The sequence below is a fragment of the Antechinus flavipes genome, chromosome 1 (genome assembly GCF_016432865.1).
Source record: "Antechinus flavipes isolate AdamAnt ecotype Samford, QLD, Australia chromosome 1, AdamAnt_v2, whole genome shotgun sequence".
NCBI lineage: Eukaryota > Metazoa > Chordata > Mammalia > Dasyuromorphia > Dasyuridae > Antechinus > Antechinus flavipes.
Window position 1 is genome coordinate 661984288 of NC_067398.1, and position 13368 is coordinate 661997655.

Below are 13368 nucleotides of genomic sequence, written 5' to 3' on the forward strand. Positions count from 1 at the left end.
TCAATAAACATTTATTTATCACTTATTGTGTAGCAGGTATGGAGGTAGACAAGTGTTTATTAAACATTTACTATGCACCAGGCATTGTGGTAAGAGCTAGGAATGCAAAATAAGCATGGAGAAGCTACATTTTAATGGGGGAAGATCTCTCCCTCCCTCTCTCCTTCTCTGTCTCTGTCTCTGTCTGTTTCTGTCTCTCCTCTCTTGTCTCTTTCCTTCTCTCTGTCTCTGTCTCTATCTCTCCTTTCTGTCTCTCTTTCTCTGTCTCCTCCCCTCTTCCTCCCTCTCTCTTTCTCTCTGTCTATTTTCTTCTCTCTCTCTCTCTCTCTCTCTCTCTCTCACACACACACACACACACACACACACACACACACCACACGAGGAGTGGGAGTTGGGCAGGGAGAAGGTACACAGATGAAGGTTCACATAGTAGTTAAGTCCAGATGGAAGAAGCTTAGCTGACAGAGCAATGAAGTGTAGCTGACTTGGACCATTCCCAAAATGGAGGACAGTGGAAGGGACTTAGCCAGTGGGAAGAGATGGCCAGCATGAGTGGGAACCCCTGGAAGTGAGGGAAGTAACACAGTGAAATGGTTGCCGGTGGTGAAATCTAGAGAGTCAAAAACATCACAGGTACTGTGTTCAATACTGAGTATATAAAGACAAAAAGTGAAAATGTTCCTATTAACAAACTTATCTGGTAAGAGACAAGGCTAACAAAAGGTACAGGAGATTGCAGGATTTAGATTAGAAGGGAATTCAAATTGTACGTGTTTAACCTATATTGGATTACTTGCTGTCTGGTGGGGGAAAGGGGGAGAAGGGAGGGAGAAAAATATGGAACCAGGTTTTGCATGAGTGAATGATGAAAATTGCATGTATTTTGAAAAATAAAAAGCTATTATATAAAAAAAAGAAATAAAAATTAAAAGGGACTTCAGAGGTTATCTAATGCAAGCCCCCTATTTTATATGTAGTATAGGCTCTGGCTACCATCTCAATCCTCCATTCTCATTGCAAGGTTGGATCCTCAAAAGCTACTTCTCAGAGTTCTTAGGTTAACCTTGAGGGATTGGGAATGTCTAATGCTCTTGCTTTTATGAGCACCCCCCATCAGTGTGTTTCCACCTTTATTTATTAGTTGATATCAATTAGCCAGACAGGCTTGATTGGCTTTTAGAAGAAATTCTTCTTTTGGGAAAAATTCATCAATCATCCTAATCAGCCCTAATATATTTCCTATTTAGAATCATTTAATACAATGACTAGAAGCAATTTGCTTCTTATAAATTGATGAAGAAATTTTAGTACCTAGTTCAATGCCACTAATTTATTGATACACTAACAGTCCATACATTTATATACTGATGAGGCCTAGAGAGGTGAGGTAATTTGACAGTCACACAGGTAGTAAGTAGCAAAATTAAGATTTAAACCTATGTGTTTTGACTCAAATTCTTTTTTTATTGTACTGTATGCTGCTTTTCTCCACAAGCTTTCCCACTTTACAAGATTTGAAATATCAGGATTTACAGTGTAGAGCAGAGAGGTCAAATTTGAGCTGCAGAACTCCCAAGGGTATCTACAAAATTTTACATTCATCCATCCATCCATCCATAGAATATACTATGGCTATTGTTAATTTAAGTCAGTATGTAATATCAGACTCCTGATAATATCAGGAGTCTGTTTCTATTTGATACTTCTACTATAGATCCTATGGTCTGGAAGTGATCTTAGATATTATCTAACTCAACTTTCTCATTTAACAGATGAGAAAATTCAAGCCCAGAGAAGTAAGGGATTTTGTACAAGATCACATAATTATAAGTAGCAGAGCTAGAGTGAAACCCATCTCCAGTGTTCTTTCCACTATAACAATTTGAAAGGTTTGACTTTAGGATTAAAAGATGGTTAAAAGTCAGAACTTGTATCTTCATTTTCTTCTTCTTTGATGATACTGTTTTATGACAAATTATTTTCTTTTTACAGAGTAATTCCTTGCATTCCCTTCTAGATGACTGGCCTTCAAAAAGAAATTTATAAACACATGAAAAAGGTGCTTACAAATATTCATGATAAATACAATATAGTAAAATGTAATTAAAATCCAAGGACTTGGGAAAATTGATTCATGATAGCTTTATTTGGTGCATTTATTTAATAAGAATAGAATAGCTACTTAGCTGGATGAGGAATAGCAGCTCATAGGATTAGAGGATCATAAATCATAGGTTTAAAAAGGATGTGTAAGTTACAAAGAAGTTAAGTGATTTGTCCAAGGTTATATGGTTGATAAGTGTCTGAGGCAAGATTTGAACCCAAAACTTATTGACTCTAAATTCAATTCTCTGTCCAGTTACTCCCAATTAAATTAGGTTCTAAGATTTTGTACCTTAACAGTACTAGAAAAAAAGTGACTGAGAATTACTACTGACCTGTGTGTCTTTTTCTGTTTATACATGACTTTTTGATATATAAATTGAGGAATCCCATTAATAAGAGGAGAAAAACTTTACAATATTCTACAATGAACTTCATCTTACCATTTTGCAACTGACTAAAAGATTTAGAGAATATAAAACCCCATTGCTTATTGTTTGCTAATTATGAAAAACCTTTTGGTTTACATTAAAAAATTATAAAAGAATGAAGAAAGATTAAAAGAGAACATAGACAAATAGGTTAATACTGGAACTTCTTTGTTAACTTGGAATTTAACCCTCACTTCCTCACAAGCTCTATGAATTATATTTTAAAAATCCAAATGTACATAATGGAAATTCACAGTTTTAGATAATATATGCATGTATTATATATAATATGTGCATATGTACATATGCAATATTTCTTTTTTAATATGCATGTATTAATATCCCATAGAAGACAATGAAAACCAACATGTTGGGTATGATCAGTGAGAAATATTAAAAATGCCATATACACATATTATATACACACACTTGAAGACTCTCCTCTGACAAAGTGTCTCCTATCCTTATGTCAAAATCATTAATGAGGGCAGGAATAGCCCTTTCAGTGATTCTTTGATTGTAAACCTAAAAGACGAGGCATAAAAGGGGGTGATATTTACTTGCCAGTCTTATCTGATAATGTGAAAGTGATCCATCAGAGTCCAAACTTAAAAGGGATTCTCTGTGGATGATGAGTTATCATTTTTGTGGATGACATTGTATAATGTTCTGGTGTTGAAGTCTCTTTCAAGAGATCATCCACCTGTGAAAGACGAAATGAATGAAGAATGCCTGTTGCATTAATAGTGATGAGTTATTTCCTGGACAACCTGTAGAGCCACAAGTATGTATGTCTAACACGTTTAGTGCAAAAGAACATTGCTTTGGGATGGACCCAGAATTAAATCAGAGAAGGTCAGGCTGGAATGCTTTCAGGAAATTATAAAACTGCTTTAAAGAGTCCATCCTTCTAAAAACAAAGACCTGCATTTTTAATATTTATATTCTACTAGTATTGTTATATGGCTACACAACTTGGAAAACATTGATCTCCAAACAGTTGATAACTAATATATGAAGACAATGGAGAGGCGCATGATGGGAATAAAAGATGTCATTATTGAAATGAGTAAGGAAGAAAAAATAGATTAGTTATAGGGTGAGGGATGATAGATGGGAAGTTGAAGTAGTTCTGCAACAAGGACTCCCTTTGATGAATTTATAGGAGGACATGGGCAATAGTTACACAGGTTGCATAAGCATAGACAGGTTGCAAAGTATATTTGAAAGAACATCCAAATGAATAAAACTATGAAACTATTTTGAATGTTGCAGTAATCTACTTTTACTTTTCCTTCAAAACAAAAAACAAAAAATCTGAGGGGGCAGCTAGATGGATAGAACAGTAGATAGAACATTCTGGAGTCAGGAGAATCTGAGTTCAAATATGGTCTCAGATACTTGACTCTTAATAGCTGTATGGCCCTAGGCATGTCACTTAACCTTGATTGCCTCTCAAAAAAAAAAAAAATCTGAATTTAACCTACACCAATCAAAATGAGTACTTCCATATACACAGTAGACCTGAAAAGGGGTATTGTACATGAAACTATAGATTTTTGTGTACAGTTTGTGATAATTCTTTTCAAAAAGCAGTGGAAGATCATTTTTGAAGGGCTATTATACGAAATTCAATTTAGTTCAACAAACATTTATTAAGAATCTACTTTCAGGTACAATGCTAGAATAAAATAGTCCCTGCTCTTAAGCAGTTTGCGTTGTACTGGGGTGAAACATCATGCATGCAACTAAGTACAAAGTATGTATCAAATAACATACCCTGTAATTTAGCATCCCAATATCTGGGCTTACCTAGACTTGAGGTTTAAAGCCCAAATCACATTTCTTTGGCTCATTCACTTTCTAGCAGAGTTTCTCTTGGGAATCTCAGAGTATAGTTTTTGTCTACATTGCTATAAATATGGATAAAAAACCCAGTCCCTGTCCAAGTACTCAGGGGAAATAGTATATATTAACTATAAATAGTCTTTATGTTACCTCATAGAAAATGCAGGTAATGCAAAGGGTCTCCTAAGAGTCTCTAAACCATATAATAAATGAAACTATACATACACACACACAGATGTGATGGAGAGAGATAGGATTCTCCCTCTCTGATTAATAACACCTTGTCCTCAGGGACCTATTTAGCACTCAGGCTCATGATACCGCTATGTGTATTGGATTCCCGTTGGATAACAAGATAAATATGATATAATTAGGTTCTTCCCAATACCCTTAGACTCTTACCCTAGCCAGTTCTGGTGAGTTCTACCTTTACCCCAAGGACTTATTTAGGTTTCCATTATTTAGGTTAAAGGTTAAAAATTTCCCATTAAAATTTGGGTTTGCTACAAAGGTAATCTTCATATTTCAACTCCCTTTTTAATTCCACATGCCCTATCTCTCTCCTTTTTTCTTTCTTTCTCACTACTTGACCACATAGTTGCTCTCTCCATAACTGCCATCTCTCTCAAACTGAGATACCCGTGCCTATGCCTCTTCACAGTTGGAAACAAGAATTAAATATCCAGAAACTTTGTTGGGATCACAAGTGGGGCTACAATACTACTTTTTACTGCCGTCTTTCAGGCCTTATGGAAAATGGATGAAGGATTAGACTTGTACTATTTGGCCCCAGAAGATAGTAATAGGGCCTGTTGGTTGAACAAGAAATTGAAGAGGATTGTTTTTCCATTCAATAAAAGGAAATTACCTTAAGAAGTAGTATAGTCTGGAAATAGAATGGGCTGCCTTGTAAAGTAATAAGGTCCTTATCATTTCAGATTTTCTTGTAATAACTGATTTCTTGTCAGAGTTAAAGAAGATATTCATCCTCAGTGACAGGTTAGACTAGTTAAGCCTGAGATCTCTTCTGATTCTGCATTAAAGAATATTAGCAGTACTTGAATAGGCATCTTCCTATATATTTTGTGATACAGAACCCCTCCCTTTGGCAGTTTTATCAAAACTATCAACTTCTTTTAAGAAAAGTGTCTTTAAATGCTTTTAATAAAATACATAAGATTACAAAGGAAACTAAAGGTTTGTGAAAATAAAGATATAATTTTTTTCCCCTCCCAACTTTGGAAGGATTCTCAGTCCCTGAGACTTTTCTTTCTGATTAAATGGCTTCTCTTGGAATTTCCATTTAAGAAGGGTGCCCAAGTCAACCATGTCTTTATTCCTCTCCAAGCTGCACTCCAGACTTTTATCTACCTTGCCTCCACAAGCACCTTTGTTCCCTTACTCATCCTATCATCCTCCACATTTTATGCATTGTCTTCTCATGCTTATATTGGTATTCCCAGTGCTTAGAACATTAACTGGAATACAATAAGCTCTTAATAAATACTTATTGACTGTAATTTACTAATTCCTTGATATCTTTTCACTTTGGAGCCTAGATTATAGCATTAGTCTTACTGATTTTCTTTTGGAATGTTCACTTGTCATTAAGCTATAATTATCTATACTATAGAATTTAGAAAGTTTTCAGCCAGTGTTACTGGATTCATTATAGTGATTAATGCTAGTTGTTCTCTAGAAACTCATTTTAGCATGAAAGATAATATTGACCTAATATTTAATAAAACTTTAGATCAGTGGATGGGTTTGTGTGTGTGTGTGTGTGTGTGTGTGTGTGTGTGTGTGTGTGTGTGTGTTTATATTTTAATGTAAGCAAATGTGTGCCACACGACATTTATTGCTTTTTGGGATAGTTTTATATCCAAACTTCTTAAGTAATTTTTAAAAAATGAAATGCAATAAAGAAACCAGCAGAACAAGATCATAACAGGAGAATGTAGGATTTTTATGAATCATTCTATTTTTGGAGGCCCAAATATTCTCTCATTCCTTCCCAATAGTTTGTAGAAGTGCTGCTTTTTTGATAGAGGCGAAAGCATCATAAACTATCATAGATAAGAGCTTGTTTTACTTCATTAGATAGTTCTGTTTCACTGTACAATGACTATTTAGTGTTGTCTTGGTACCATAACTTTATTTAAGAGTTAGAGTGGGTGTACTTGTGAGGGATAGAAAATAGCACCTTAATAAGTAAATGTGTTATATATTTGAGAATACTAATTTTTAAAAAATGAATCAAAATAGAATAAAAATTTACTGGTTAGAGTCATCTTTGATTCTTAATTCTCTATTATTCCATGTGTCCATTTAGTTGTCAAGGCTTATCCTTACTATCTTTGTAACATTTATCAAGTCTAGTGACTTTCTAAATTTAAGATGGAGGCAGATAGTTGGTGAAGTGGATAGAGCATTAGCCTTAAAGTCAGGAAGACCTGAGTTCAAATCTGATCTCAGACACTTAACACTTCTTGGCTGTGTGACCCTAGGCAAGTCATTTAATCCCAATTGCCTCAACAAAATAATAAATAAACAAAATAAACTTAATATGACAGCCCTAATATTTTTGTTGTTCAGTTATTTCAGTTGTATCTGACTCTTCATGGCTTCATTTGGGGTTTTCTTGGCAAAAAATATTGGGGTAGTTTGCCATTTCCTTTTCCAGCTCATTTTACAGATGAAGAAACTGAGGTAAAATAGGGTTAAGTGACTTGCACAGGCTCACACAGCAAATAAATGTATGAGGTCAAATTTGAACTCAGGTCTTCCTGACTCTAGCCCCCAGCACTCTATATACTGTAATACTTAGCTGCCCCAACCCTAATATAGGACTAATTATTTTTTAGGTATTGACCGTTAGAAATTGCTCTAATTGGTTTTCTTATTTCCACACACTGCCTGAGTAATATTCCATTTAAAAAAATTAAAGTAAGAATAGTAATGATGTATGTATTTCACAGTAACAATTTTTGCACAATGAAATAAATAAATAAATAGATCAATTCTGGCATATATTCCATGGCCTTGGTTGTCTTTTGAATGACTGATAAACTAAATTAATATTCCATTTTTTTCTCAATAGTATTTTATTTTTTCTGAATACATGTAAAGATAGTTTTCAACATTCATTTTTATAAGACTTTGTGTTCCAATTTTTTTCTCCTCTGTTCCTTTATATCCTTTCTTTCCAAGATAGCAATATGATACAGGTTATACATATACAATATTTTAAAACATATTTCCATATTTATCATATTTAAAAGAAAAATCAGATCAAGTGGGAAAAAACATGAGAAAGAAAAAGCAAGCTAGCAAAAAAAAAAAAAGGTAAAAACACTTATGCTTCAATTCACATTCAGTCTCTATAGTTCTTTGTAATATTCTCTCCAAAATGTAATATTTTCTGTTGAGGTTTTCTTGGGGTCTCTGGGAGCAGTCTTTGTTTCAGTTTAGCAATCACCACAAGTGCAGCCAAGTGTTAAAGTCCAAATCCTTTATTATCTCTTTCAAAGTCTTGTCTCCTTCACTTGGAGCTCAGCTGGTTCTCCAGAGACCTTCCAGAGTCTTGGTTTCAGTGGAGAAGTGAAGGAGGAGAGCCTGCCACCAAGGTGGTATGAGATGGGATGAATCTGTCTGAGTCCAAGGGTTTGTGCTCCAGCCTTTAGCCTCCAGCCTTCTGTCCACTTGTCTCTGAATCTCTGAATTTGCCTGGCTGAGGCTTCTAGCTTATATGCTACACACTGAGTACAAACTAATCATTATATCACCAGGAAACCACTATTAGTTGTAGAATTAAATCAATGCTAAACTAGATTTAACCATTGTCTCCTCAATTCCACAGTACCTTGTTTCAAGTTCTGGTCCATAACATCTCCTTGTGATATTAAATCAATCATGCTGAACCATATTAAATTAGATAACTATTGTCTTTGTCAATTCCACTGACTTAGTATCTTGTAAGAATGCTTCAAGTTCAGAATTCTGGCCCCTAACAGTTCTTTCTTGGGATGTGGATGGCATTTTCTACCCCAAGTCTATTGGAATTATCTTGAATCACCACATTACTGAGAAGAGCCAAGTATATCATGGTTGATCATCACATAATCTTGCAGTTATTGTATACAATGTTCTTCTAGTTCTGCTTATTTCCTAAATAATATTCCTAATGAAATACAAGTATTGTCTTACTTCTTTACTAAGAATCCTTCAGTAGCTCTTCTTTGGCTCTTAAATAAAATATTAAGGCCTGACTCAAAGCCTTCCATTGCCTGACTCCATTCTACTTGTTCTTTCTTATATCATATTCTCTTTCACATATTTGATATTTTAGCCAAATTTAACTTTGTTGCTCATTTGTATCCCATCTTCTCTCTTCATGCTAATATTCAAATCTTCCTTTATCCTTTTCTGCTCGCAGTTTTCATCTAGTCCCTCCTTCTAGGCTCAATACAGATGTTACCTTTTTCCTAGGTGAAATTGCTCTTTCCTTCTTCAAATTTTTTTATAGCATTTTGTCTAGAGTTCTCTTTTGTATTTATTTCATTCTCTAATATATCATTTTGTATGTGTGTGTGTTTATACTTGTCCATATCACCATTAGATTGTAAGCTTCTGAGCAGGCCCTTTGTCATACCTATTTTCACATCTTCAGAGCTAGTGTCTCGTATGAAAGTGCTTAATAGATGTTGTTGAACTGAATACTGAAGGATAATAGTCTGCTACTGATCTTTTGCAGGCTTTCTTCTATGGATTAAAAATTTTAATCCATGCAAGCACTGTTTTTATTGCTATAATTATATTTTTAGTTCTCATATGATAACTTCTTTAGTAAATATGTTCGGATATTTTTTGCTCTTACTACTCTATTTCAGTTTAAAATGTTATGTAAATAATAGGTTAGATCAAATTGCTCTTTCTGTAAACCAGTATATCCTATTATAACATCTCTTTGTATGGTCCCAGATCTCTGAGGGCACTACCTAACTGGAGTGAGCAGAGGGGTTATATTATTAAAGTTAAACTTTCTGTGCAAAAAAAAGTGCCTCAGTTTTCAAGAAAACCATGTTAACTTCCAACTAGATTTGAGCTTAAATGATACAGCCAAAGGCAATGTGAATGGATTTTGTGTTATTGAACTGAAATTCATATTTAAGCTAACCTGGTGGATTCTTTTGTGTTTATTTTGGTTTCCAGTACTCAACCTGCTACTGCTTATTCTCACTCAAGCACTGCAACAAATTATTCAGTCCAGCCAAGTCCTGGAGTATCCCAGGCTGTGACCCCATCATATGTTCCTACAACCCCAGTGCCCCGGCAAATCTCCTCAGTGGGTTTTGGTGGATACCAGGCCCATACAGGTCAGGATTACAGTTACAGTCCTCGTCAGCAGGAACCAACCTCACAGCCTTCCACAGCATTGAATTACCAGGTATTACTCTCAAAAGAGCTTCTGATACCTTTCTTTGACAACTAACATTATATTGATATGAATAAATGCTGCCTTCAAATATAGATCATACCAATAAGAACTTTTTGAAAGGAAAAGACATGTAGATATACCTGGAAAACTATGTAAAATAATTACATGAAATGATCGTATTCAAAATTTTATCAATTACTAAGGAGATTTTTTTACTACTTTTTTTTTCCCCAATGCAAATATATGAGATATTATAGCTGGAGGAGATCTTGGTCCAGCTGTCTTTATTTTCTGGTTAAGAAAAATATAATTTATAAATGTAAAATGAGTTGCTTCATGTAGAGGGCCAGGCAGAGAGAGTTTTGAATATGAAATCTTCAAAGTTTATTGATCAGAGAGACAAATATATATACTTCCAATGCAAAATCTAACCAGCACAATCTACTGAGATATAAATGATTAAGCTCTAAACTTGGTTACTTAGGACAGAGTTGTAAATAGTTGAGATACACATCAAAGTAAACTTAACACATCAATATCCTGGAATACCTTTCTCCCAAATGCCTTTAATCTCCATTGTTAGCTGCTTTTCCTGTCCTAAGATCAAAGCTAAGCCTTTGATCCATTGTATAGTAGTTTTACTTTTCCTTCAGTCACTAGATTTCTAATCACATATTAACAAATATTTCTCTGCTATTTCAGTCAGAAAAGGAGTTTTGGTGAGCCAAGTTAACCTGGAATAGATACTTACCTCTTGCACTCTATAGCTTCAGGCTCCTCTAGCAAGTTAAATATGAAGCACAGACTAGAATGCTGGACTCAGGCTCTCCAGCCTTATGCGTCTTCCCTTACTTTACTTTACGTTGATTTTTGTCATCACTTTTTGTCACTAAGATAATAAAAATGAACAGAAAATTATCCCAATCTGGAGGGAATCTTTCGTGATTTACATTGGGCTAATATAGTATTTTGAAGAAATTTTAGTTTTTTTTTTCTTTTTTTGCAAAGATCAGTAAAATCATGTAACAGCAGAGAAGATAGTATATGGTCGATTCAAACCTCTTGACTCCTAAATTCAGAGTTCTTTCTACTCCTCTCATGTTCTTTGTGGTTGTGGAACTTTTATTTTATGCCAGGGGTTGACAGTCTTCAACTACCTATCAGTCCTCTCCCTTTTCTCCCCTAATAAAACCTCAACAGAATCCATCCAAGGAACAATCTCAGGAAGTAAGGTTCTCTCTTCTGGGATCCAACCGTTCACTTTCATTTGCTAAAGTTTGATTGGAAGAATTGGACAGTTTGTCTCTAGCTACTATTAAACTCAAGGTTTCTGCCTCGCTAACATTCTGACCACTATTTAAATTTATTTAGAGGAGAGTGATTTAGGGAAAACAAGTGTGGCATGTCTTAGAACCAATACGGTAATCAGCATAAGTAACTGCTATGTTCTGCTTCAAAAGATTAGGAAGCTTTTGTAATTTTTGTTTTGTTTTGCTTTGTTTTTGACCAAGATGATGATTGAATTTATCAATCAAAAACGTTTATTGAGCCATATGCAAGACACTGTGCTAAATTATATAAAGTATAGGATGAGCTCAATTCCCCAAATCCTATCATCCAAAAAGTTCCATCCCAGCTCTCTTGGTTATTTTGTTATAGTGGAATGAATATTGAATTTTGACTGGGCCCAGAACCTGGTTGTACGGCTTACCACCTTTGTGACTATGGCTAAGTTTATTCGCCACTGGGTCTTTCTCTGTAAAATAAAAAGATTAGACAATATGATCATTAAGATTCTAGATCTAATGTTAGGCTCTCATAATGGGCTAGTTCTCAAACTATATTATAATTATAGAGCCTTCTGCAACGATTTTGATATCCTTGGATTTTTCCTCCTAGTATGGTATGGAAACAAACATTATAAAAGAGATAACAAATTAATCCTACTTTTTGTTGCCATCTTTTAATAAAAGTATCATAAAGACATTTTGTAGAATCTTAGGGTTGTTTTAGACACAGTTTGTAGACTCCTGCTCAAAATAAACTGTTTATAACTTATTTGAGAAGTGGAGTTCCCAAAATGTACTGATCACTAGTAAAGGTTGGTAGAGATTGGAGACTGAAGGAGAGATACTGGGAATTCAGTTCCTGAGCAAGGGAAAGAATATGATGGCAACTGTTACTCTGTTATCAACCAAGAAGCTAAGGGGCACAGTGAATAAAATTCTGGGGCTGAAATCAGGAAATCCTGAGTTCAGTTTAAGTTAGATACTTCTTAACTTATTATCTTAGGTAAGTCATTTAACTTCTATTGCCTCATTTTCCTCAACTGTGAAGTAGAAATAAAAATGCACTTAAGCTAGTATAGTTGTGAGAATCAAGCGAGATAATATTTTAAAACATTATTAGCACAATAGGTACTTTATAAATGTTATTATTAAATTATCATTAATCACACTTTTCACATGAATAAATAATCATGGTTGACCAACAAGAAAGCTTCAATCAGTATTAGTGATGCTTTTTTCACAGTACTCTTTAAAGGATATTTATATTCACCTCATGTAGTTGGTATAGCCTAATTGAGCACCTCCTCCAGAATTATGTTGTTTTCTAACTTGATATTTGAGAAGATGCTGAACACATATATCTGTGAAGTTTCATTTTCTTTAGAAATTCACTGATCACTTCCTGGAGATATCATGAAAGGGAATTCTATTCTAATGTGGATTCATGCAATCATATATTTGGACCTTTAGAGTTAAAAAACCTTCATCCCTTCGCTTGATATTTGATTTGGCTGAGGTCCAGAAGATTAAAGAGAAAATCAGTGACCATGTATGTAGAACTCTGGTCCTCTGGATTCTAGACCCAGTATCCTTCTATCATACTGCAACCCTCTGGGTCCTGATTGATTCTGAATATAAATAGTCATTTCCGCTTTGTCCAGAAACCCTGAGGGTCTTCCCCTCTCAAGTTCATTCATGTATTTATTTAGATTTTTTTGATTTAGAGGAAGAGAATCTTTGCCTCAGTTGCTACCCAGCCTCCCTGAATGGCTGTGACCTCAGTTTAACTGAGACCTGTTGAAGACCTTACCTTAAAAAGGCCCAGGTCTCTCACTGCATCCAGGGTTATATCCAGTCATCTTGATCTATGATCTATCCACTGGACCCAGCTGGCTCTCAAGGGGATGGTGAGGCAGGTGACTTTGCTCAGCCTTTCCTCACTGAAATTCAATTCCCTTGCATGTCATGGCATCACCTCCCTGATGTTGTGGTCTTCTTTAAGAATGAAGGACAAACAATAACACTACCACCCTGTAATAGGATGTGTTGGCTTTTACTTTTATAGTCAGATTTGCTTAATATAAGGAGCATTGAATTTGTGGTTCGGATTCTGGCACTGTAGCTAAAACTTTGGTACCCATATTACCTTTGCTTCAAATGACCTCACTTTCTTTATCTTTATAATAAAAGGGCTAGACAGGGTGATTGATCTCTCTAATTCCTTCTAGTTTTAAATCCTGTGCCTTTTACTGCCAGCATT

At 34.9% G+C, this 13368-nt stretch overlaps 1 protein-coding gene across 6 annotated transcripts in view; it reads left to right on the top strand.

Annotated features, from left to right (window-relative positions):
- ZFR2 (zinc finger RNA binding protein 2) overlaps positions 1 to 13368 on the top strand; it is a 115660-nt gene that overhangs the window by 29541 nt on the left and 72751 nt on the right. For all 6 annotated transcript variants that reach the window (XM_051971950.1, XM_051971947.1, XM_051971946.1 and 3 more), the window contains exon 2: positions 9594 to 9828. In XM_051971950.1, coding sequence (XP_051827910.1) covers positions 9594 to 9828 — 235 coding nt within the window. The remainder of the gene's footprint in view (positions 1 to 9593; positions 9829 to 13368) is intronic.